Raw genomic sequence first — 25,625 nt, forward strand, 5'->3', positions numbered from 1 at the left:
TTGTTTTAACTTTCCACTTAATGTCGATATCTAAAGACTCTTATACATTGTTCAGTGTTCATAACATCAAATCCAGACTCTGGGCCTTCCTGTGCCCAGTTTGCAGTTTCACCTGGTACTGCAGTACTTCTCCAAAAACATGTATTCCAGGTAAATCGGTGACTCGACACTGACCTGACATGTGAATGGGAGTATACGATTGTATGTCTTCTTGTGTTCACCCGTCCAGTGAGCCGTCCACGGTGTAATCTGACTCCACCCGTAGCCAGCAGGGATCGGCTCCATCAGAGTTATAAATCTGTACAGTAGATGAGGGGAAGTTTGTTTGTTGTGCTGTATGAACGTTGACTCATCTGCAGAGAACAATCATTTTAAAAACATGACCATATAGAAAATACTTAAGTTTTATTGAGTTGCAGCTTTACAGTTTGGAGTTGAGAACTTCATGACATATTTCATACATGCGACGTTATCCTTTATGAATTCTCTCAATTTCAAGGACCGCTGAGCTGGTAGGCAGCCATGTTTGTCAGGTGAACTATGCAGACTTGCAATTTCTTTGATATGACAGCTACATTTTGTCATTTCCGTTCTTGCTCTTCACCGAGTCACCCGCGAAGAAATGTGTAGGACAATTGAGCAGAGGCAAAACATTAAATAACTGCACCAACTGGTTAACACGTACATGTTTCAAACTTCTTCTGAAGTCAATGGTTGCAGCTTTTTTCACAGTTTCATTGTATCTCATTGGTCCCTTTACACACACAGAAATCAACGGGTCTCCGTATTCACTGTGCACCTTGTTTTTCTGGATGTGCTACAGGTGTGTAGTGCTGTTGGGACAGTGTATGATTGCATATCATTCGTCTAATAAAGTGCAGTCGGCAATGTTCTGCCAACTCAAAAGTGATTTTCATGTGCAGTCGAAGCTACAAATACTTGGCATACATCCATATGCGTTCATGCTTTTCTTGAAATGTTGATTTGGAATTGTGCAAACTTATAGGCACATACTGTCACTAGCTGGGCCATAAGATCAGGCGGACGTCTGTCCTTCCTGCCTAATCAATATGGGAGATATAGGACGCTCTGATCAACACTGCTTAACTCAGCATCGTTACTATTCCTGAAGGCTGTAGTTGCCTTCTTACACTTTAGAATCATCCGTAAAAGACGACGACGGTCTCAGCACTGACAAGTTCCTTCATCCTGCTCACTTTGGTTCCACAGCTGCGTGACATCGCTCACGCTCGGCTGCTTCAGTCTCAGAGGTTTGTGGCTCTTCAGCCTGTAAGCTAAAGTCAGAAATATCGCATCGACATGCTCCTTCTCAGCGGGGTCTTTGGCCGAAGTCTCAAACAGAGGGAAGTCGTAGCTGTCGGCGAAACGTTGGGCTGCCGACGTGGGCACCTCCCGGCGATCCCTCAGGTCACACTTGTTTCCCACCATGATGCGGGGCACCAGGGGCCCCACGGAGTGTCGGCTGCACTCCTCGATCCAGTCCGGGATGCTGTGGAAGGAGGTGAGGCTGGTCACGTCGTACACGAAGATGACGGCGTGAACGCTGCGATAGTAATGCTCCACCATGCTCTCTCTGAATCGCTCCTGGCCGGCCGTGTCCCAAATCTGCAACTGCAACAGCACAAACGAGGAAATACAGGGTGAACGACGGGCCTGGTATTACCCCGTGAAGCTAATACTGCAAACCAATTGATCAGTCAATGTAATTATCTTCTAAATCCATCCTGTGGGTGAAAGGCAGTCTTCGCTGAACAGGTTACAAACATCTATGAGTTTGGACATGAGGAGGATGCCCAGAGGAGCCGGAGAAAAGCCAGTTCCACATAGGGAGAGCGTGAGAACTAATCACAGCTCGTCCTTGCGAGGCCATAGCGGCCCATTTCTGAAAAAGGCAAAATAATGAATTAAAGTGCATATTTGTGAAGCGGGCAGCTTGTAAGGAAATATTTGCAATCATTATCAAACACATTTGTGCCGATATTTATGGCATCAGAAAGGAGCAAGTGGAATTTGCTCAAACGGAAGCAATGACCACCATAAAGTGAATACACATCAGTTGGGAATAGCGGTTCGACTTTTGCATTTTAATATTTTTTTAACATCTGTTGACAATCAGGAAAACACAAGGATATGTGGTTAGCAGAGTCTTCTCACAGGAAAAAGACCCCGTTTGATTCCAGAGCAGTGAGGAGTTTGCATGTGCTCCTATCTGGGTGTTTCATCTTCCTCCAAGAATACAAAACGGCACATTTGATTAATTCGTGACTCTAAATCGGTTGTCAGTGCGACATTGTGTGTGCCCTTCTGCAACGCCTCTGTGACTCAGCAGATTCCAACTTTTTTTCTCTGGAGACAACCGGATTGTCGAAGCAAAAATACGAGCAAATTATCTCAATCTCACTAATAGATTTATTCAACATACAAGTAATGAGCAGTTTCCTAGGTCAGATCTATGTTCCAAGAAGTATCTTACTATGGCAGATTTTCTAATTTTGTGAACTTCTTAGCAGGCAAAGCCTCAGATCCACTGGAATCAGGTAGAGAACTGTTCCTGTGAGAGACTATTAATCTGTCCAGTGCCGTCCTAACATGGAGAGGAGCAGGGACAAATTGAGGACGGGTGTAAAACAGGAGACGCAGATACATTTTTAGTTCAGGGGCCACATACACCCCAAATTTATCTCGAGTGGTAAAACTGTACCATACTAACGCTTAAATTTCAGCTCTAAAGTTTTTATTTGTTGTGATGCAGAATACACGCGATAGAAAAACAATCACTATGGAAACTTACGACAACCTCAACATAAGGCCAATTCTAATTGCATTGCACCCTATGGTGCAAAAGATGGCGAATAATAAAAAAAAAAGTCTCCTTTGAGACTAATGCTAGTTTGCATGTTCACAATGAGGTAGCTGGCCTTCATGCCAACATGTCAGGTCTGAATGTTGTGTTTGCTACTCAAAAAATCTGTGTTTTCTTAGAAATGTTTACAATTTGCTTGGTAATTTGGCGACTAGTGTTTTGGATTAACTGGTTTCCCTGTCAACTGGTGACCGACGTCCATTGTTGTTGTTGCTGCTCGGAACAGCAGATGGTAAAAACCCAACAGAAATCCAGAGCTGTCCTGACGAAAGCCGTTGAACTACATTTATAATACAGTTTCAAAATGTCGGACTTTGCGTAAGTCTCTATCCTATCATTTTTTGTTTTTGTTTTTTTTACTAGCAGTAGGCAAGTCACCAGTTAACAGGGAAACCAGGGAATCCGAAACACGGCCTGTTTTGGTCCACGGGCCTTATGTTTGACACCAATAATCCTGCTCAGAGGGAAACAAATGTACAGGGAGACAAACCTGAAACAAGCATGAGGAAATACACAAATATAAATCACCGCTCAGTTCCCCAATAATTATCGTGATTTTCCATCCACAGATAAAAGATGGATGTAATGAGATGGTTTAACCCAGGCCACCGCTTTGTGGTGTTTCCACACAGCTCTCAACACTATCAGCTGAATAAATCAGTGTGTTGGTCTATAACTGCGTTTGCATTTGTCGTCCCACCTTGATGCTCTCTCCGTCCAGCTCCACCGTCCTCTCTCTGAAATCCACCCCGATAGTTGCCTCGGGGTTCTTCAGGAAAGTGCCCCCACAGAACCGGTAAGTCAGACACGTCTTCCCCACATTCGAGTCGCCTATCACGATTATTTTGAAGATGCGAGCCTTCGCCGGGTCGTATTCCCGATGGCAGGAGAGCTCCAGGGAGTCATTTCGACTGAAAACTGTGTGAAATTCCTCCTCACGTTTGTTTTCTATTGCCATTGCTCATCTTCTCGCGGTCTGAGTAGCGGTGCCGCCGAAATATCGCGAGACTTCATGAAAGACAACGCCGTCGATAGATGTCGCTGAAATGTCTCTGATACTGAAGTTAAGAGTTTATTACGGGTTTATTGTCTTTGTGTTATAGGAATTTTTTATTTCAAGTCTCTTAATATATCCCTCTGCTTTTTTGAATGAGCTTACCCATCACAAAACAGTATTGAAGGTAAGTTTCTTAAAGCAAAAAACTTGTTTACACACTTCTCATTTAGTCCATTTATTCACGTATTTTTTCATTCACATATATTATTCAAAATTTTCTGTACATTCATTTGATTGATGTACCAGTACAACATCTCAGCTTTATCTATAAATTTGACATTGTTGTTCTTTCTGGCCTGTGTGTAATTATTTTGCATATAAGCATGTTTTTGAAATGTGCAGATAAACTGGAATATGTGGAGAAATCCCACACACACAGGATGTCACACTGAAAAACCTGCCCCAGATTTGAATCTACAACCTTGTTGCTACGAGGCCGAATTTGATCTTTCAAGCAAGTAATTCTCGTGGATAGCATTCTTGCCTCATAGCGAGTATATCCACGGTTTGAATCTGGGGTTGGGGGCTGCGAGTGTGAGGTTGTATGCCTCCCTGTGGTGACTTTCTAGTGTGTACCTTATATAACCATGCTGCACCAACATGGAAAAGAGCAGGCAGGTTCCTCTTCACCCACTCACCTGGAATTGACTGTAGAAGATAGATGTCTTCCACCACGTGAAGTCCTTATATCTTCATGCGTGTAACTTTTAGTTTTAACACAAAACTCTTTTGCAAGAATCAACAACTGTTTTTCATTCATCCGACACAAATCTTTATTTTGACACCAAAACAGCTTTATAAACCACAATCAATGACCCGGTCCTGGTCTCACACATCAACAGACATGGATCACTTCCACAAGCCATCACAGAGAGGGGAGCACTATAGGACCACACTCAGTTATCAGTTTATTAGTACAACCAGCTGAAGCTGGGGAAGTTTAACAAAACTCCAAAAATATAAACTGAGCTTTTTTTGTGTGATTGTAGGTGCTTCTTATTAATTATGGCGATACATTAAACCCATGTATATTTTTTTTTTCTAAACTATGTATGTCAGTCAGGGCAAGAAGCTTGTAAACTGATAACTGAGTGTCGGGGGTTGACTGCTGAGGTCAACAGCAGCTCGGCAGTTTCATGAAAATTGGAAGAAAAATCATTCAGGTAAAATAATTCATCAGAACAAAACAATATTGAAAACTGAAAACATGATTAATTTATCATTTGTAACTCAAGTATTAACTTTAAAAAAAAAATAAGGAAATCACATATACACACAAAACAACTTTCAATAAATGTAATATCTATCACTGCAACGATCTAATTTCACACGTTCAAAAGTAAAAGTCTGTCATGGCAATGAGGCTCTCAAAGAAGCCTAAACCTGAGTGAGTGCACAGTACATTGGCTTCAAGGTTTCAGACGGTAGCTTTCAAAACTCCGGCTGTGTGCGTGACTCATCAGCAACATGAAGAGGCCCATTGGTTTTAAAGCCCCGTTTTACGAGCCGTTGTTTTTGAAGTCATAAACACGAGGCACTTGAGCTGCCCGTCATTCCAAACACCCCAGTCACAAATATACACCGATGTTAAGCAGGTGTGTTCGTTTATTCAAGCTTGATATCAGATTTCACACACACACACACACCATGTCTCCCGTAATCAGAAATACCAACCGTTAAAGCAATAACGGAACCCCTCGATGATTTATCATATCAGTTTATGAGCTTCGAGAGCAATACTGGGCATTCGCGCGCAGTTTCACAAGTAAGAATGCGTTCGCTTGGGTTTTAGGGGCGTGCGTATAACGAGCGAGAGAGGGGAGGAGTGTGGACGCTCATGAAGCAGCAGTGCGTACACTTTACTGCACATAAAAGACAGAAAGCTGAATGAGATTCACGGCCCTTTATACAGCAGAAATGGGTCTCGTCAAAGCAGGGGAAGCACAGGTGGGCCCAATAACAGTATTAATGGCTCTGCTCTAGCAGTTATTGCAAACGGGCTCAGCAATTAATTATCTTGTTAGTATCTCCTCTGGCAAAAAATCTCTACTGTAAAACTGCAAGACGTTTTTTCCCCCCATTTCATGCGGCAACTCTTTGAGATCTCATCGTAGGAGTCAATGATTCTAGGATGTGTACGATCCAATGTTTAGTAAAGCACAGACTCGGAGGGGGGGGGGATTTCATGATGCAGCAGCTTCTATTGTTTTGTATTTCTTTGTTCATCTTTTGAGGACAATCTCTTTAGATTGAAATGAATTATAATACTTCATACGTGCCTTATCGTTGTGCTTAATATAGAAGACACATCATCGACTGCACGCCAATACTAATGCCACACATGCTTTGGCTCCTGGTTTTGTACCAGACGTCCTCAGGTTTTCACCTTACATCGTTATTAACAGCTGCTGGGATCCATAGGTTGTAAAAACGCTAATCTCTTCCCATGCTGCTAAACTGATATTTTCTGAATATCTGGTAAAACTGTTGTAACTGTTCCGCTGCAACGACTAAACGGCTCTGATGCCCTCCAGAGGCCCAACCCCGTATGAATGACTTCGACCTATTCAAATCTGTCTTTTCTTCTTTTTTTAAATAGGAAACTGAAATGGTAGACATCTGCTCGCTTGATCGGCTTGTGCTTTTTATTATAGATGGCTACTTCAAGAGTTTGCTGATTCTGTGACCGCTCCTGGCAGACAAAAGCACCCTGTAAAACTCCATTAAAATTCACTTTGCTTTGACACAGAATCATATTTCACTACCAGTTCTCGTCTGAGAACGAGCTCGAGCTGCCAGAGTCAGAATCGGCATCCGTCAGCCCATCGAAGTCCCAGTCGGCGCTGGAGCCGCTGTCATCGTCCTCCTCTGTGGAGAAGCTGTGAGCGGAGCCCAAACACACTGGGTACACGCGTGTTGAGACGCACACGGGCCCCAGAGTGGACACATACACCGCCATGACATTCTTCCACGTGTCCCTGGCGGGGTCGTACTCGTGGATGAGGACTCTGTTTTTGTTGTGCTGCAGTAAGGTCTGAGTGAGAAGGAGCAGCTTGCTGTTGTGCTGGATCACTTGGTAATTTAGAGCTCGACTGTCAATAGGAATGTCGCCCAGCCTCTTCCACTCACCCCTGGTGGGGCTGTAGGCTTTCACCACCGGGATGTCACACACGCAGATGATCTGCTCTTGGAACACACAGGCCTTGTGAAGCTTGTCTCTCCTGAGCGACCCACAGTGGCGCCAGCGGTTCCTCTTGGGATCGTAGCACAACATTCTCCTTTTGTTCACCACATATAAATGGTCATTTAGTGCCACCACCTGCATTTTACCTAAAGAGTGAGGTAGAGGGGCCACAAATGTCCACTGGTTCCTCTGGATGCTGTAACACTCGACCTCCTTCAGTCTGGCATCTGTCACTGGATTTCTGCCTCCCAACAGGTACACGTGACCATTGAGGTAGCCCATCCCGGAGTGTATCCTCCCCAGTGGCCTCTCTGCCAACTCCTGCCAGCTGTTGAGCACAGGGTTATACAGCCAGAAGTGTTTCGAGAGGTGGGAGGCCAGGTACAGGTTGTTTTCAGGCGTGGCACAGGCGATTAAGGACTCCATAGTAGAGCGTTTGTAGTCCTGATTACTGAGATCTTCTAAAGGAGGAGCCATGAAGTACAAGTCCTCAGAGTATGGGTCACAGCACATGATGTTGTCATTGGGTAGGCCAAAGAAGAGGATCATTTCTTTCGCACTCACGCCAATTCTTTGTTTTGGTACATCCAGAGTCGCAGGCATCCCGCAGCCATCCTCTGGAGACCTGTTAAAAAACGATGCAAGATACTTCTCAATCAAAGGTCGTGCCATGAGGCTCTCCAGGTAACACTTGTCCTTCTCTGTAAACAAGTTCCAGCGCACACACTTGAGGGCCTGCAATGCATCCTCCTTCTTCTGTGGCGTGTTTGCCTCTATCCACTGCAAAGCGGCAGAGCACACCTTCTTCTCGCAATCCACATCCAAAGTGTCCAGAGACAGCAGCTCCTTCAGCTGCACCAGGTCCAGCTCGCACAGCTCGCCTCCTTGACACACCTGGCTGAAGTTCCTGGCTATGAAAGCTTGGGCGTTCTCCTTCAGCTCAGGGTTGTCATAGGTGTCTGCGAACTTCAATATGCCCACACAGTTGGAGAGGTCCAGCCTCCTCGTCATGAAACTGGAGCAAGCCTTCCTGATGTACTCCAGCTGCAGCATGTTGGCCGCCGCGTACAGCCTCTGGACGTTACCTTCCGTGATGGTCACCCTGCCCGTGTAACAGTAATCGATGATGACGGACATCGATTCGGAGTCCACCCCGCGGATGACCACCCTGTCCCGCATGCTCTCGTTCAAGCCCCCGGTGAACATGCTCTTGAAGTACGGGCTGGCGGCGGCGAGGACGTTGCGGCTGCACAAGAAAAGCTGGGCGAGGTCACCTTTGGCCGGGTCGCCCCCGGGCTCCGGGGACTCCTCGTCACTCTCCACCCCGATGGTCACGTCCCCGAGCAGCCGGCAGTCGTACAGCGACCTCAGCTCGTCCACCAGGCTGCGGGCGTGATTCGAGTCCTCCAGCACCTCCGGACCGCTGAAGCAACTCAACGCCGAAGCCATCGCTTCGCCTGCAGCCGGCAAAATTCGCTATTTCACGTCGGAATAACACCGTATCACGCGGTCGACATACTCACGGGGGACGGAGGGTCCTCGCGCTGGTGATGACACAAACGTCACGGCGTGAAAATCCTGCATATGTTTGAGGAGAAATACTACGGAGCGAGCAGCTGAGCGCGCGCCTGCGTGTGTGACGCCGACATTTCTCTGTCTCCAGACGACCACAATGTCGCGTTCGGATCACAAAAAACACGGAAACCAAACAGAGTCTCTCTGACGGCAGCGACGGCTTATAAAAGGTCTTTTTGTCGTTGTTTTGATGTGTTTTGGCTGCAGCAGGCAATCATCACTCTTCGGAGATAAAAGTGTCAGATGTGCCAGGGCTGGTACTACAACTTCCGGAAAAACCTTACAAAATAAAATAATTACCTCCCGTAAGTGTGACACTAAATCAGTTAAATGGAATTGCACTGCCAGTAACAAGCCCTTAGATATGGTAGAAAGTTATTATAAACATTTAAACCTCGTATTTACCAAAACGAATTGTTTAAATGAGAGTTTAGGAGACATTATCTCTTACTTTGAAGATAATTTTCTTTGATTTCCGTTTTGAGTGACTGTGAGCTCACACAACCTTGATGGTCAGCGTTTTGCCTTCATGATTGGTTAATTTATCTGGGTCAATTCAAGTCCGGTTGAGCAGCAATGACGGTCTCAAGGCAGTTGCTGTTTTTATTATCGAGATAATTATAAATACAATCAAAGCAATGCCATGTTTGATTCCCTTTTATTAAAGTGTGATGAGCTATAGGTTGATCAGAAGCAAAACATGTGCAAATATTACAAATATGAGTCGACCAGTGTAACAATTTATTTATATATATATATATATATACATATGTGTGTGTGTGTGTATATACACAACAGTATATCAGATTTGGTGGGGTTATCTCTGTTAAAAGCATCTAGAAATTACTGTGTTGTATTTGGTGTGATTGAACTGAATTGAATTGAATATCCAACTTAATGTATTCATATAGTTGTAAATTACGTAAGAAGTGTTTTGTCAAGACTCAGCGACATATGCCAGAGTTGATTGTCAATGATTCATGGAAGATTTATTTACAAGCACCAACATTTATTACACAAACTCAGACTTAAAAGTTATTTGCAAATCATTTAGATTACTCAGTAAATAAAAAAACCCACTATAAAAGTATTGATAGAATTATAGCAAATGATAACCCAATTTTGAATTGACTCTACTTTGCGTTTTAGTTCCGATATCGTAATTTTTAACATTATATTTTACGGACCATCTAAAAAATTTAAGTGTTTTAATTTTATTTTAAACTCTGAGTTTAAAGTCATAATTCTGACAATGAAGTCAGAATCATCTCTTTAAAGTGAAAACACAGGAGAATAAAGTCAGAATGAGTTTATAGAAAATATAAAAAAAGATTACATACTTTTTTTTAAGGTGACCCTAATCCTCTTCTGTAATTCATGGAATGTTCAAACTAATTGTTTTTGTCAGAACTAAGACGTCAATGCCCTTCCGACTCTTCACACAAAAAAAGAATAAAAATAAATCAGAATTTTCAGAATAAAGTAAGAATTCTAATTTCATAAACGCCATATTTGACTTCCGCAATGAGCGAAAAGTCACTTGAGGAGAAAAATCAAAGTCCCACATTGACATACATTGCAAAGCTTTACTTTTTACAAAACTAAAAGTGACTTATACTATTTTATATCAATTACACAGACATACACACAACTTCATAACTCCAGCCTTAAGTAAATCTTCGATTGAGATCATTGATTCTGCGTAGTGCATCTTGGTTGTGGATGGTCTTGTGGACTGTGATGAGGAAAGGAAATGCAGAGGGAAGCTCCACCCTTCGGCTCAGTTTCTGGTGGCCCCAGTGGAGGCAGTGAAGTGTCTCAGCAAGGTCACGTCTTCCGACTCGTTCCAGTCCGTCTCGCAGCAGTTTGGTCTTGTTGTGTTTGTCCCATGACTTCTCATACCTGCAAAAAACAAAAAGAGGAAAACGTGAGGAGCATTTCTGACGTCTAGCAAATTGAGTGTGTTTGAAGTTCTGGACTCAAACACAAAGTTAATAAAAATTACAAATAACCTGTTGATCTTAGATAATGGGAACGTTCGAAAAGATTTATTTTTGCAGGGTTGAAACAAACAAAACAAACTGTTCTGAACACTGTTAGTCACTACATCAACTATAACACACAGTCACACGCACACATATTTATATCGCACACACAGTTGTACCAGCTTTCCAGCATGGCCCTGGCCTGAGCGGTTTTATCTGTTGATTTGGTGTGGAAGCGTCCGATCTCCGCTCTGTTGAAGCCGAGCTCGTACGCCAACACCGTCCACTCAAAGCCAAGCTGCTTGGAGATCTCCTGCAGAGTCTTCAGGTTGATCACAGCATCCTAAAAACCAAACAAAATAACCAAACAATTTATTTACATTTTTTTTTACTTTCCTTTACTGAAAATAGCATTGGATGCTAAGAGTACATTGAAATTGAAAGGTAAACACTCACACATACCTCTTGGGCCTTGTTGGGCATAATGAAAAATTCCCCCAAAATTAACGGCGCGCGTAACACTTGAAGTATTTGTCTTCAGTTGTATGTCCCGACTCTGAGAGGAATAGAAAACATGCACTTATGGTGCCAGTAAGGTTTTTGTTGCTTCGTCTGAAGTACAGCACATCAGAAGTGAGCGTGGTTCGAGTGTTACTGGGGAGATTCAGCATCAACATACTAACTTGTTAAACATTAGTCACTTCAGTGACTCTTGGCATGGTGACAAGTGTGAGCTTGAATTCTTCATCTTACTACGATGTAAACAAATGGAACGTTCTGGAAGTCGCAAAGTTGTTATATTTGTGAGAAGTCAGAAATTTCCAGTCATCTTCAGAAACGGAGGCTAAATATTGTCTCGTGTGCAAGAAATTATTCAGGATGACATGTGTGATTCATCTCTCTTGGAGTTTTTATTTTCATTTCACCAAAGTTATTTGATTCACAGCAACATGTTTCCACTCTGAAGCTCCTCCTGCTTTAATTACTTTACAAATCGAAAGCTTTTATTGAACAGCAGTCCTGATATAAGGATGGTAACTGCTTTGCATTCATTTTCCCCAAAATACATTTGGATACTGCTCAGGGAAAACATGCAAACTCCACATAAGAATCCAGATATGAGACAAGAACACTAACCACTACACAACTGTACTGCCTTCGCTACTTTCATTACCATTAAGATCATGTCCACATTAATACATTTTCAACGCCAATTCTCTTTTAAACAAAGTTTTAACCACTTTATGGGTCGACTGTGGCTCAGTTCATAAGAGTGGGTCGTCTTCAAATCGCAGAGTTCGTAATGCAATCCCCCGTTTTACCTGGTCCATTCATCAAATGTACTTAGGCAAGACACTGAACCCCAAATTGCTCATGATGGCGGTAAAACAACCTGCAAGGCAGTTGTGAAGTGCTTTGAGTGAAAATGAGCTATGTAAATAAAGTTCATTTTAAGTTAACAAACAACTGGCCAGCAAATTGGCTTAAAGGTTTTTTACCATAGACAGTAGACAGACAATAAAAATCATTATTAATAATGTAATTTCCTGTATGATGTCTTCTTCGTAGCAACAGTCAAATGATATATATATATAAAAAAAGACAATTCAAGTTTGTTTTGAAATACTTTTATTCACTTTAAAAACTCATCTCCTTAACTTCTTGTCTTCCATAAAAAGCGTCAGAACTCGATGTGCAATATCAGTGCAGCAATTATTTATCAAAGAACATGGAAAAACTTCATGTAAATAATAAATCCAAACTAGCTGGAGAACACTGACGGTAATGAATACAATAGCAAATCATTTTTTAAAATCTGTTCACAGTAATTTAGATTCAATGTGCTGCAAAGGACCAGCCGATAAATAAAACTAATAGGAATTACACTTTCTTTCTTCTTTTCTTTATTTTACCAGGCACAGGGAAAAAAACAACAACCTGGTAGGTTCAACTTAGTTTCTGACACCAAACTGAGGAAACAATGATTGAAAATCAGTGATAAGAAATCATTAAAACCATGTACAAAAGCCTGGGCTCTTTGTTTTTTTTTTTCTAAGTCTCCCGTTGAAGAGAGATTTATATGAACTATACACAAAGACAAACCCCAAAATAAAAACACCTTTAAAGAAGATCCGTTTCACAGTTAACAATTAACCATCAGAGTATTGCCTGGTTGTTTCATAGTGTGTCGATCTGTGTTTCAGCAGTAGTTGGGTGAAGATCCAGCCTGCTGGACCTGTTAAGTGTCACCAGTCTTTTTCCTTGTGAAGAGTGAAGAGTAGTGCCTTTTTTTTCTCTCTCTCCATTTTAACAGTCACTTGGATCACTGCCCAAGATCGGGGACTGTCAACGCAGACAGCATCCAGTTGAAGAAGTTGGTTAACTGTGAAGGGTTACCCTGTGCACTTCTAAAACGTTCAGTTTATTTGGGTCAGAAGCAGCCGTCTTTCCAGCTGCTGTCACGCAGGGCGCTCATAGCAGCCAGGCTCTTTGGAGGAGTCAACAAACTGCAGAGGGAAGCAAACAACCCCATTAATAATAATCTCAATAAAGACCCAGCAATACTTCAAAGGAATACAGTGATTTAACTTGATTTCAAACTCAAATTATAGCACTTCATTCGAGGCAGAGGGACTCCACCGAGAAGGACTCAAACCAGGGATATCAACACTACAAGGCCAGAATGTTAACAACTCCACCACTGTGCCTATACTAATCATACACAAATCATCATAAAAATCCAATCTGGATGGTAACTATCCCTGGATATGTTATTTTAAGAAAGTATCTATTCCTTTGTAGAAGGATTACTGCAGCATTAGTCCAATACTGTGCTTTCGCAGCTGTGTTATTTACTGTCTAGTATTTAAGTCCACTGTTTACTGAGAACAGACTGGATGCCAGGGTCGCTCACTGCACCGTCTTATATAACTTGGAAGAACTTGGTGAGCTTCCTAATTTCAGTTAATACACCCACAAGACAAATCACACGATCATTGCTTAGTTCCTGTCTTCTTGGAGCTTCCTGTTTAATTCTCTCGTCTTACTCTCCTCCTGTTTCAGGTCATTTTTGTCTTTCCCAGAGACGGCGTTTAACCCGACTGCTTGTTTCACAATTCACACTGATTGTTTCCATGAGTTCTCTTTTACCACGTGGACCTAAATATTCTGCGTTTAACCACATGTATCAGAGAAGTCCTACCCACTCATGCACCCTGACAGGTTTTGTAGAGTCACTGCTTTCCCCAAGTCTTCAATATAACATTTTGTTCCGCCTTTGTTCAGTCTTTGAAGCCGTTTTTTCCTCAAGATTGAGCTTTTGAATTCTCTTTTTTCGTACATTGTGAATGAAAAAAAATCTTTATTAGTACTTTCCCTTTTGCGTTGTACCTTTGGGTCCAAGTCCTTCTTCAGTTGTGGCAGTATTTCATCAGTAGTAAAGAATGTGAGTGCAGTTATCTCAGCTCAGACATGTCTTATTGACGCAGTGGTTTTGATTCCTGGACCTGGAGAGCCACTTTCCTGCATGTTCCCTGCCTTCCTCCTTCAACACGCCTGGCTCTGTTAAACCTCTGCTAAAGGTCTTGTAACAACCTGCTCATTACAGTCGAGTGTGTAAGAGCAAGACACACTCGAGGACACATTGATACTGTAGGTCTTGATGCTTAATTCTGCGTTTTCGCCGAGATTGAATTTAGTTGAGCGGTTGTACATGTAATATAAATGCAGCCAGCAGCAGTGTGAGCTGCCTGTTGGCCTTTTAAGTGCTGCATAGAATATAACATTTAATGGGATTTTGATCACGTTTGGATATTTGTCAGTTAAAACGAGTATGTGAACTTACCTGCGTGTGGGTTGGATGATATTACTCGCTCGTGGAATTCCGTTTGTTCCGACGAAGGAGGCTGGGCGAGAGAGGGAACTGCGCGAGATACCCGACTGGCCCGTGTTGGCCTTCAGGGACTGTGGTAGCAGACTGCTGCTGGGTTGTAGGGTCTGAGACACCGCGGCACTGCCGGGGATGGAGTGTAGACTGATGGAGGTGGTCAGAGGGCTGGAGGTGGGATTCTGCTGCACTGTCGGGTTCACATAGGCTGTGGCCTTCAGGGGGCGTCGTGCGGTGGGAGCGAAGTTTCCCACGCTCTGGACTCGCTGACTGAGTTGACCTGGGAAAGGAACTGCAGGGGAAATATTGAGGTGAGGTTGGGTTGATTATTGTACAATTACTGCACTTGAAACAGCCACGCAAACAAAGGTGCACACTCAATCATTTATTCATGAGCGAATAACTGAGCTCCGCGAAACTGATTTATTCATAAACACAAGTTTCTTACTGGAGGACTGGAGTCGTGCCAGCCCATTGGATGAGTCAAAACTCTGGCTGCTCCGCAGGGAGGGCATCACTGGCAGGGAGGAGGGGCCATAGGAGGGTGGGTTGACAGGGGAAGCCAGGCAAGGCATACTGGGAACGCTAGGCATGCTGGGAGCTCGGATGAGGTTGGGCATGCTTCTTCGCAGCTTGTCTATGCAACAATATGAACAAACCGGGTCAGGGGTTCAGGCGTCGAGCCAATGTGGAGCATTAGAAGTCTCTCAATTACATCATTTAAGGTAATTTTTTGTCATTTGGAGAACTGTAAAAAATCAAGTCATTGAACTTTGCCTAAAAAATGTCTCAACAAACATGGACACAGCCATGTTTGCCATGTCCAACCACATATTCATCCTTCATCATGATGGCAGCTGAATCTGTCTTACACCACAGCAGTTAGTCATGCAAATAGAAGTTGGTCCGAAATAAACTCTTTCAGTCCATCACTGTTTCAGAAGAGTTGCAGTCGAGGAACAACCACAAAGCAACGGCAGGCACAAAACAAAAAGGTCATATTTCTTTCACTGGTTTGAGACCGAAGCAGTCGTCGTCATATCGGTGATATGTTGTTCACTGTCAGTGCTTGTTAAATAGCAGAAGTACCTGCGTCAATCTGTGTGCTTTGCGGGCACTTTACTCAAAAGCTAAGATGAGGAGGAGTGCACTGATGGCACGCTGCTATTATATTTTGATAGAAAACAACTGGGCTGATCGTTGTCTGGTTGTGCCTCAGGTATGCAGCTGTCTGCAGGACTATGCACTGAGGCAGAACACATTTACACACGTAGCAGCAGCAACACTGTTATTTACTTGCGCCTGATATTGGTTGGGATCTAACAGCAGACATCACTTTTTATTTTTCCCTCACCTGAAACGTATTTATCCTGAGTTATCATGTGACACGGTGATACAGTCATTATCACTACTGTTTGTCACACAGCTGTTCGTTTCACACTGACTCCCGTTTAATTTTGCAAAGCTCATGTTAATTTTTAGTAGTTGCTTTGTCTTTCAGAGTGCTGCTTATATTTTAAAAGCTTTTTTTTTTTTTTTTTTGCACAGAAAAGCAATTTTTAGAACAAATCTTGAAAGCACTTTATGTTGAAAATTAAAATCTTATAATGCAACAATGATAAGACAGGATGCTCTTTTTATAATTTCACTATTCAAAATGTACAGACAGATTCTGCCTGTTAAAATTAAGTTCTTGGGTAATTGTACAGTGCAAAAGCGCCATGAATTCATTGCCCACTCACCCGAGCTATTCCTGTATGCTGTGTTTGCTTCTGTGATCAGGCTGGAGGGCCCAGAGTACTGGGGGAGTCCACTGAGAGAAAACTGAGAGGTGGTTGAGCTGCGTCTGCAGTCTCTGATACTGGAGAAGGTGTGTGAGTGAGGCAGGCTGGCCCGCTGCATAGACTTCCCACGGAACAGTCGAGGCTGGGGGGGAGGCAGCTGGTTGTAGCCCTCATCCTCCTCATCCTCCTCCTCCAGATCCATCTCGCTGCGTCTGAGAGAGTGCAGGGAGAAGCTGGAGCTGCGACGGCTGGGTGTGGCTGAGGTAGAGGCGCAGTCCTCTCGTAGGCCTGCAAGGTGGGAGATCGCTGACTTTTATCCGTGGATAAAAAAAAATTAAAAATCACAAACGTGAACCTCATACAGCAACCATATCATGAATTTCCTCCTGAAGGAGCCGCTCATCCATTATTTAGTTACTGGGTCGCTAGACTCCGCTGATACGAGGACATTTTTCTGAAATGTTCTGCATAATTTAACAAGACACAAGATATGCTTGTCTGCTCAAGTCCAACTGTTCAGAGGTCAAACAATTATTTTTATTTTCAGCCATTTATATCTATTTCAACACAGTAATTAATTTCAGTCTCTCCTGAGAGTGATGCATCTTTATTTAATAACATGAATCTATATGTCAAACAGAAGCATCGGCTAAAGAATGAATGCATCCTTCGCACCAGTATTAATACAATTGTTTTATTGTGTTTATAAATAGTTAACTATGAATTCTACAAACAGTATGCAAACACCTTATTTTAAATTATCTAAAAATCTGAATTTTAAAATCACAATCTCAAGTAATAGTTATGTAAGAATATATTTATCCGTTTCTTTGGAATCAGCTATATCTCCAAATCTTTGTGCTCCGTTTAAATGATAAGCGAATGTATTTAAGGATGGATAAAGAGTCCTCTGACTATCCTGGTGACCTCCGCCAGGGAAATGGACGAGGACATCCCAGGAGCCTCAGGACCTGCCTCTTGTAAGGGAGGAATGTCCCCCAAGTTCAGGAGATCCTCAAAGTGCTCTTTCTACCTCTGGAGGATATCCTCATTGGAGTATGTCCGAGTGTGTGTTCAATAAAAGTAATATAAAATGTTTATTTAAGTATAATTTTCTGAAAGCTTCATAAATCTTATGATTTATTTAATTTTATGTTTCTCCTTCCTGTTGCTCTTACGGTGTTTCCTGAGGAAAACAGAAAAGGACAGGAAAATAAGTGTTTGTAATAAATGCCCGTTGAAACACCAGTTTGCTTCACCGTTGTCTGGCTGGGGTTTGCTACAAGCGATACGGTCCCTACAACCTTCGATGTGGGTCACAGGAGAGGGAGCATTCTGCACTCAGTGACTGTGTTACTGAGGGACCGATCTCAGTGGTGGTTATTTATATCAAAATCTTAAGACATTCCGGTAAATGGTGGACTCACTCTCCTCCTGAAGTCGTGCCATGACCACCACATCTGTCATGTCCTCCAGTTTGTAGCCCATAGAGATGGAGTCGTACTCCAGCTCGGACCCGCCCACCTCGCTGTCCACGGAAGACTGAGGGGTGACTGTCGCCTGCCGCCGGCCCACATCTGAAAGATTAACATTTTTTTTTGAAGCAAAATGAAAAGGAAAACAAGGGGGGAAAGGGTTCATTCTGAGAGTTACATGAGCTCTTCACACATCGGAAATGTGTGATGTTTGTGTATATATATGACTCAGTGATGAATAACGTTTGATAGGATGGAAAATTCCCAAAACTCTTACATAAACCTGCTTGAAAAGCAATGTGATTTATTGAACGCCACAGATTTTGTTCACGTTAAGTTTCATGTGAAATAAAAAAGGTATCTATACAAATGAAGAAGTGGCGAATGCACTGACTGTATGTGGCGCATTTTTCTACTTGAGCCGTCTTAATGCGTATTCACTCGCACACTAACGGTGACGGCTGCAAGGTGTGAGGCGCTCACACAGCACAGGGATAACTTAGGATTCAGACATTTGCTCAATGACACTTTCACACAGGGACAGGTTGAGCTTGGGGGTTTAACCTCGAAACTCTGGACGGGAAGAAAACCCACTCCAACTCCAACTACCAGAACTGATGGCCTAAAACAGCCAACTTGTCACGGGAGGTTTAAATCAGGGATTGAATCCCACTGAGCCCAAATCCCTGTGAGGTTTGCTTCAAGAGTGTAAAATTTGCTCCAAGTCTAGCAGCCGATCAAGATTTGCTGTGGGAGCAGCCAAAAGACGATTGTGGTCATGAGCCTTTAAACAGTAAATTGAATCTTGTAGCCACAAGGAACGCAGAAAATACTCAAACCTTTTGAAGGGTGCATCAACTAATTTCCTCTCTTTTTTTTTGTGATTACAACAGTTTGAGGCACATTGAAGTCCATTTCAAAAAACATGTGCAAGCTTAGGAAAACAGTCTTTGAGACGGATGTTTACTCACACCTGACGAAAGTGCAGAACTGAATAACAGAGCAGAGAAGATGCCAGGTCAAAGGGTTCTTACTGTGGGGAGTGGAGTTGGACAGGAAGGTGGGCGCTCTGTCAGTGAGGCTGCTGCTGGCTCTGAGAGGGGGAGTCGACTGGAGAAAAGACTGGCCAGATGATGGCAAAGGGGCTTCGAAGGAGACAAACACAACAAGCGAGTGAGGATTGATTCCCAAGTGACCAGCCAAACGCATCCACCTAAACCCAGCTTTTGCTCACTGCTGTCTGTGTTAGTGATGTGAAATATGGATGAACAGGCAAAAGAAGCTTTTCTTCGGTGGAGTTAAACATTGCTTATCTCCGTCTGTCAGATGGTACAACCTTTTAATCTCTTCCCTACAAAGTGCTCTAATCTGATTGTGAATGTCAACTAGTAGGTTGTTTAAAAATCTGGGTTATGTATGCATGGTGACCTCCGACACTATTTAGCAAGTAACAGATGTTTTAGGCTTTTTTGAAAAATAAAATAACATAATTATTTGGGAAAAAAATGGAGCCAAAAGTTGAACAGACTTTAAATCATGCTCGTAGCAAATGTGAACCATCTTTTCATAGATTTGCCTGGCTTAAATTGCTAACTTGTACCATCATGTAGTTGTAATTTGGCACCAGCATCGACGGCTTCACCAGCTGCTGTTAAGCTAAAAATGTTCAACAAAAATGTTCAACTTGAGTCAATTTTCCCCGCTGATGCCAAAAACCCGTTATGAATACCAACCACAAAAGAGATTAGTGTATGTTTGAGGATGTATGCAGCTTATCAGATGTTTGCTTCAGATTTAGCGTTATCAGGGATTATAATACACCAGTTGCTGTTACCTGGGGTCTCGGTTAGTGCAGCAGGTTTAGTGTAAGGCAGGACGGGGCTGCTGAGGGTGGACAGCCCCTCTGTGCAGCTGTATGGACGGACGGATGAGACTCCTCGCCACCATTTTGCTGAAGAGAAAAACGATTGAAATGCATGTTAGAATGACCATTTAACACACACACACACACACACACACACACACACACACACACACACACACACACACACACACACACACACACACACACACACACACACACACACACACACACACACACACATATGCAGGACATTGTGCATTTACACACATTGTGTCCAAATGTTAATCTGCTTCTTCTTACAGATCCGTATTGACTGGTCACAGCTGATACAGTAAGACGAGGTTTAGCTTAACACAGCGGCTTATTGGGCTAAAGTGCCGTTTTTTTTTTTTTTTAATGTTTGGAGGGATCTTGGGATAAGCAGGGATTGAACATGTAGGCTACAACGCATTTCCAAAATCAGAACTGGGTCTGCTGTGGTCTACTTTGGGGCTTGGAGGTTATTTATAATCATAGCATTTCACATTAGGATTTTCCTGCTGTAACCAACAACTTTATTGTTGACTAATGGTTTTGCTCAATTAAAAAAAGAAAAGCCTTCACAAATGACAATTACAGAAACAAACTGCACCTCACAGGCTTTTAAAACCCTTATTAGAGGAGGACACTCTTATTAATTAGTTTATTTCTGCCAAACAGCCACGGCAGTAATGAGCACACTTTACATGGTTTCCTAATGTGTGTTCGGTGTGTAAACACAGAGTGTGCCCCTGCTGATTGGTAGTCAGGGAGGCGCTCACCGGACAAAGTGGAGCATTTGGCATTCCTGACACAATTATGCTCAACCACTAAAGGATACAACTAGAATTCAGAGCAAGTTAAACCAACATCGGCTACTGGATCTCAGGCACAAGGATGTATTCATGACCTGGAGGAGGTGAGCCAGGCTTTACTCAATACAGCTTTAGAGTGAGATGAGGACCTTGAGATGTACACACACACACACACACCAGTAAACATCCACACAAACATGTCAAAAGCATTACTGAATCAACAGCGTAGTCGAAACCCACAACATGAAATTGGAGGATTATAGTAAATGCTCCAGTATTTTACTATGAAAGCACACACTTATGCAGCATTTCAGCCGTGTCAAACCAGAGTGGACACTTACACACACTATAAGTTTCTTCTACGTGCTCTTGGAGCAGCGAGGACTTCAAGGCAAATCTGCTTCCTCCAAAACCCAGTTAATGTAAGTGGGTTTCCATGGTAACCATACCCCCATGCATGCACAAGAGTGGAAAAGTGAAAAAGCCCCAGATTTATAATTGGGTCCAGCAGCAAAATGCCATGTCGTCCCATCCCGGCTACCGGGAATACATACTTGACATGCAAACTATTTTCCGGGTCTAACCTAAAGCTCCTACGTTTACTGATAAACAGGAACTGTAAACGTGAGCTGCTGCAGCAGAAGTAACACTGAGAATTTCACACATTCTCTGGAGAGGCTGACTGCTCTCCGACAGCACAGTCCAGGGAGACGACCAGCAGACCTGCATCTGTCCTGTCACCGACAGTCATCATCGGCCTGGGAGATGTTAAAGTCGAGTATGCAGGCAGGTAAAATGTCAAGTGTTGGACGCGTCGGGCTGATACTGCACTATATTCAATTTGTGATATAAATGTAGAATCCTCTGGCTATACACTGGAAGCTGTACTTTATATTAAACCAACTCCGACATTTGGAAAACATGCCGAGTCATTTCGCTCCCACGAGTTAGATAAGCGGATTTATAACACACATATTAGCTGCAGTCAGAAAATCATTAGTTAAGCTTGATATAAAGGGCATTTTAGACATGCATGTTTCCATATAGATTAACGCACATGATAAGCAGTGATTTTTAGAGCTTTTTGGTGGAATATATACAATCTTTTTATCTGTTTTTACCAGAAAACAAATTTTTTCCACTCATAAAATGTCAAACTAGTCCCCAAATCCTTTAGAAATATAAATATGACCGTTTAAAGTGCAGTTACTTTTAACTGCACTTTTTTAGGTAATGTTTAAGGAAGTATTTGCATAGAGGTAGGTAAAAATGGCAACGTGAGAAAACTTTTTCAATCTTCATAAACAAATACAACAACATATTCAAATTAATATTGTTTTTCTTTTATCTTCAGACGAAGAGGGAATAAATGTGCTCAAACTCAAAATCACACGTAAACCTGTGCCCATCTAATCCAGCAGCCATAGAAACAATCATTCTGCACGAAAGCTGAGGCAAACAACCACAATTTAGTGAATCAAGCGGAGCAGCCAAAGCCGCCTGCAATGAGAAGCTCCCACGGTTCGGACGCCGCAGCTGAAATCCTGTTGCACGTGGAGACATTTTGTGTCAAACTGTGTTGCAGCTTATGATCACATGTCAGCAGCGGCCGGGAGCCAGATGTGGCAGCAGATGAAATCTGTTAATCTGGCCGTCAAATACCACAAGTACCTTGGTCCAGTCTGTGGAGGAACTTCAACTTGGCCAGCTTCAGCTCGGGCCCCGGGTTGTCCAGGACCTGCCTGCGCCACTGCAGAGTGCTGAGGACGCTCTCGCTGCGCGGCTTGGCTTTGGGATTCACATACAGCCTGAAACACACGAGCAACACTCACAGTTAGGCCCGGACACTTTTATAGAAAGACAATATTGTTATTTTACGACAACGAGTGACGTCGAATAAGCTCAAGGTAGCTATATCTATTTGGAGAACGATCTCTACCCACAAAAAAATAAAAATAACAGCTGCAGCTCTCAAGAGGTGAGTGTTATAGCAATGATATATTTTGTCTGAGGCGAGGCCAACTTATAAACCACGGCTGAGTGAGCTTTATAAAGTCGAAAAAAAAAACCTTTCCTGCCTAAGGGTGCCTCAAAGAGTAACTGCCACATTGCCAATTTTAACGGTGACCACGTACGCAAGGAAACCAACTGTGTGAAAATGAAGTATCAGGCGGCGACAGCTTCATCAGCAGCAGTGACATTCAGTGTCTGAATGCTGTCTCATCTTACCGCTCCACCTGAAACAACTAATCACTTCACAGGGTGGTAACTGCTGAGTCCTCACACTTCATGGCGATAAAATCCTCAGTTTGAATCCGGTTGAGCTCCTTTCTGTGTGCGATTTACGTGACCTGCCCCGTGCGTGGCCGTCGGGTTTTCCTCCCACTATTTGCCTCAACACTACAAAAACGTGTGTTTGAGGTTAACCCTTAAGTTATGATGACTCCACAGTTTCCTGTAGGTGTGAATGTCAGCGTGTGTCTGTCTGTCGCTCGGTGTTTCCCCTGTGATGGACCGGCGAATTGTCCAGGGTGTTCCCCTGCTTTCCTCCCATGTGACTCTGATAAAGCAGCAGAGAAGATGAATGGTGAACGGATAACCCATTGAATGTGGACAGTGCCATTAATTCTGTGGGATCATGGATGTTATTTACATATAAATAAAATAGTGTACATTTAAAATGTTTCAACTTTGATATAAACTATTGTAAATCAAAACTTGTTTCATTAGTTGGATTGTAATAGCTTTAACTGGTGTGACCATGGTAAACGATCGGCATCGGCTTTCTTTATTTTCCGACATTTAAAAAGAAAAGGTGACGGGATTAATAAAGAAATCAATAGGATAATGGTTGCTAAAGAATCTATCACCATTTTTTGGGCAGCCAGAGATGAATGGAAAACAAAAAGGAAAGCGTGTGACTGAGATTTCTGCTTATAATAGCAGGTTTTTTTAACAGGGTTCCTGTGTACAAGTTCAATAATTAAAACAAAACAAAAAGAAAGATCACAAGGAACTGAAGTGACTTGTGGTTGTGAAACTAGGCCAGAGTGACACTGACTTCGGGGTCAGCTGGTAATGCTAAATGGAGTATGAACAGACACACTGGATCCCGTCCGTTCAAACTGTGCTACATTTTCCACCTCATCACATCAGATGCATAAATGTAGAAACGGTTCAGTAGTCAGCGTGTCAAATGTGTGAGCTTCCTCAAGTCAGCAGCTTCAAAGTAGATCAGCCCGGGGCAGTACACTCCACACAAAGCCAGGCTGTTTGATGGGGGGGGGGGTATTGTTTCTAATTCCATCCTGAGAGCATGAGTACCTGTGCATGGTGCATGCTGGGATGCCCAAAGCTTGTGTTGAATGTGTTTTTCTTTCTTTTTGCTCCAGTAAAAAAAAAAAAAAAAAAAAACACTCACTCCGTTTGCCAGTGTCTGCAAGTCTCCTCTTACCAGAAAAAGGATCAATAATGAAATCGATTAAAGGATGCATGAGGGTTACATTACAGTCACAAAACTGACAGTGCTGTGGCCTATGGAGCATCTATTGGGATCAGACAGGGGACGCTGTAAATTCATTAAAATACCAGCAAAATAAACAAACAAACAAACAAACAAACAAACATAAAGACACATGTGCAGCAGATCAGACATGTATGGATCAGTTACCAGGTCTCGGGATCTTCGATGAACAGCAAAGTGTCCAGATCCAAAACATCCACCTCATCCAGAACAGTCGTTCCTCCGCCGGCGCCGCTGTCCTCCGCCTCGGCATCAGGGGACCCGGAGCTCGGCTGGAAATAGGCGATCGGCTCCTCCGGGGCGCACAGATTTACCCGTGTCGGACTCAGAGCGTCACATTCCGGGGAGAAACGCTCCGCCGGGGGTCCGCGCAGGCACGACAGGGAGGTCTGGAGCTGGGAGCGATTGTTCACAGCGTTCGCTCGAGTCCGCAATTGTTCGTTCTCCCTCTCCAGCCTCCGGACGAGCTCCTGCAGCTTCAGCACCTCCAGCTCCGCGGTGCCGATCTTATTGTTCCCGTTGACGTCCGCCATCATCACCTGGGGGTTCAACACCTCTGCTTCCATCTGGTAACAAGCACATCGAGGCGGGAGGGAATCTGGAGGCGCTCGGAAATGAAAACACGGCCTGCACCAGCGAGAGGGTCTGTTCAATTCAGAGAGGGTGTCCAGATTCTCCCGTTCAACACACTGCCACACACACACTCTCTCTCACACACACACACTCTCTCACACACACACTCTCTCTCAGACACACACTGATGCTGCTGCTGCTGCTGGATGACTACACAGACTCTCTCATTGGTCAGCAGATGGAGTTTAACTCCCATCACACCACTGCCGAGGACTTCCTACACACACTCACATGCATGAATGCATAATAAGCCCGGGATTAAAACAAAACAAAACAAAAAGAACACACACACACACACACACACACACACACACACACACACACACACACACACACACACACACACACACACACACACACACACACACACACACACACACACACACACACACACACACACACAAAAATATCATAATAGAAGCAGTTTTTATACACTCAACTCAACGAATACGATTTGGATAATCAAACAAATAAACAAGCAAATGAATGAATGAATGAATAAATAAATAATAAAAAAATAAAAAAATAAATAAATGTACAATTCTTGGCCTATGTAAGCAAATATGATTTATTTTTTTTAAACCGTCCCAATTTAGCAGTAGTAGTAGTTCTAGTAGTAGTAGCAGTAGTAGTAGTAGTCAGCCCTCCTTAATGAGACAGGAGCCCCCCTTAAAACATGATTTGTGAAACCTGTGAAAACTTCAAGCTTACAACTTCATGATGTGAGTATTTCTATTTCAAACATCATGATGGTCCTAGATTAGTAATAATCTCTCCTGTTCACTGCCGCTCATATTAAACACACTCACAAATAAACCCATACACACACTCACAAGAAAGAATGTGGACCAGACTCTAGTGGTGTCAAGGTTCTGTGTGTGAAGTGAAACATCACTCTGACATCGTCATCCCTCCTACCAGGATCACAGCCCTGCCTTGCTT

At 43.1% G+C, this 25,625-nt stretch overlaps 4 protein-coding genes across 4 annotated transcripts; all 4 read right to left on the minus strand.

Moving 5' to 3' along the window:
- Positions 1–389: 389 nt before the first annotated feature.
- LOC308119131 (ras-related protein Rab-33B) lies at positions 390–3,866 on the minus strand. Its single transcript, XM_080478971.1, has 2 exons — positions 3,585–3,866; positions 390–1,632 (listed from the first exon to the last, which is right to left on the minus strand). Exons 1-2 carry the CDS (start codon positions 3,840–3,842, stop codon positions 1,186–1,188), a joined length of 705 nt encoding a protein of 234 aa, XP_080335097.1. The 5' UTR covers positions 3,843–3,866; the 3' UTR covers positions 390–1,185.
- Positions 3,867–4,700: 834 nt separating this feature from the next.
- On the minus strand, positions 4,701–8,944 carry kbtbd7 (kelch repeat and BTB (POZ) domain containing 7). Its single transcript, XM_080477911.1, has one exon. It carries the CDS (start codon positions 8,572–8,574, stop codon positions 6,703–6,705), a length of 1,872 nt encoding a protein of 623 aa, XP_080334037.1. The 5' UTR covers positions 8,575–8,944; the 3' UTR covers positions 4,701–6,702.
- A 1,423-nt stretch (positions 8,945–10,367) lies between these two features.
- Positions 10,368–11,168, minus strand: LOC308118658 (uncharacterized protein; the record flags this gene model as incomplete). Its single annotated transcript, XM_080478166.1, has 3 exons — positions 10,368–10,602; positions 10,865–11,028; positions 11,148–11,168. The coding sequence occupies 3 exons, from the start codon at positions 11,166–11,168 to the stop codon at positions 10,368–10,370; spliced, it is 420 nt and encodes a 139-aa protein (XP_080334292.1).
- A 1,137-nt stretch (positions 11,169–12,305) lies between these two features.
- On the minus strand, positions 12,306–24,780 carry slain1a (SLAIN motif family, member 1a). Its single transcript, XM_080479095.1, has 9 exons — positions 24,198–24,780; positions 22,199–22,335; positions 19,665–19,781; positions 18,865–18,975; positions 17,783–17,932; positions 16,314–16,643; positions 15,020–15,208; positions 14,530–14,863; positions 12,306–13,192 (listed from the first exon to the last, which is right to left on the minus strand). The coding sequence occupies exons 1-9, from the start codon at positions 24,614–24,616 to the stop codon at positions 13,117–13,119; spliced, it is 1,863 nt and encodes a 620-aa protein (XP_080335221.1). The 5' UTR covers positions 24,617–24,780; the 3' UTR covers positions 12,306–13,116.
- Between the last annotated feature and the right edge of the window lie 845 nt (positions 24,781–25,625).

Source organism: Lipophrys pholis, assembly GCF_963383615.2.
Source record: "Lipophrys pholis genome assembly, chromosome: 13".
NCBI classification, from domain to species: domain Eukaryota; kingdom Metazoa; phylum Chordata; class Actinopteri; order Blenniiformes; family Blenniidae; genus Lipophrys; species Lipophrys pholis.

Excerpts from the sequence above, each read along its gene's own strand:
- LOC308119131 (XM_080478971.1), bottom strand. The coding sequence starts at position 3,842 with ATGGCAATAGAAAACAAACGTGAGGAGGAATTTCACACAGTTTTCAGT. Across the intron at positions 1,633-3,584 it reads TGGACGGAGAGAGCATCAAG|TTGCAGATTTGGGACACGGC; the intron begins GTGGGACGACAA and ends GTGCTGTTGCAG.
- kbtbd7 (XM_080477911.1), bottom strand. The coding sequence starts at position 8,574 with ATGGCTTCGGCGTTGAGTTGCTTCAGCGGTCCGGAGGTGCTGGAGGAC.
- slain1a (XM_080479095.1), bottom strand. The coding sequence starts at position 24,616 with ATGGAAGCAGAGGTGTTGAACCCCCAGGTGATGATGGCGGACGTCAAC. Across the intron at positions 14,864-15,019 it reads GGCACGACTCCAGTCCTCCA|TTCCTTTCCCAGGTCAACTC; the intron begins GTAAGAAACTTG and ends TTTCCCCTGCAG. Across the intron at positions 13,193-14,529 it reads ATCATCCAACCCACACGCAG|TTTGTTGACTCCTCCAAAGA; the intron begins GTAAGTTCACAT and ends TTCCCTCTGCAG.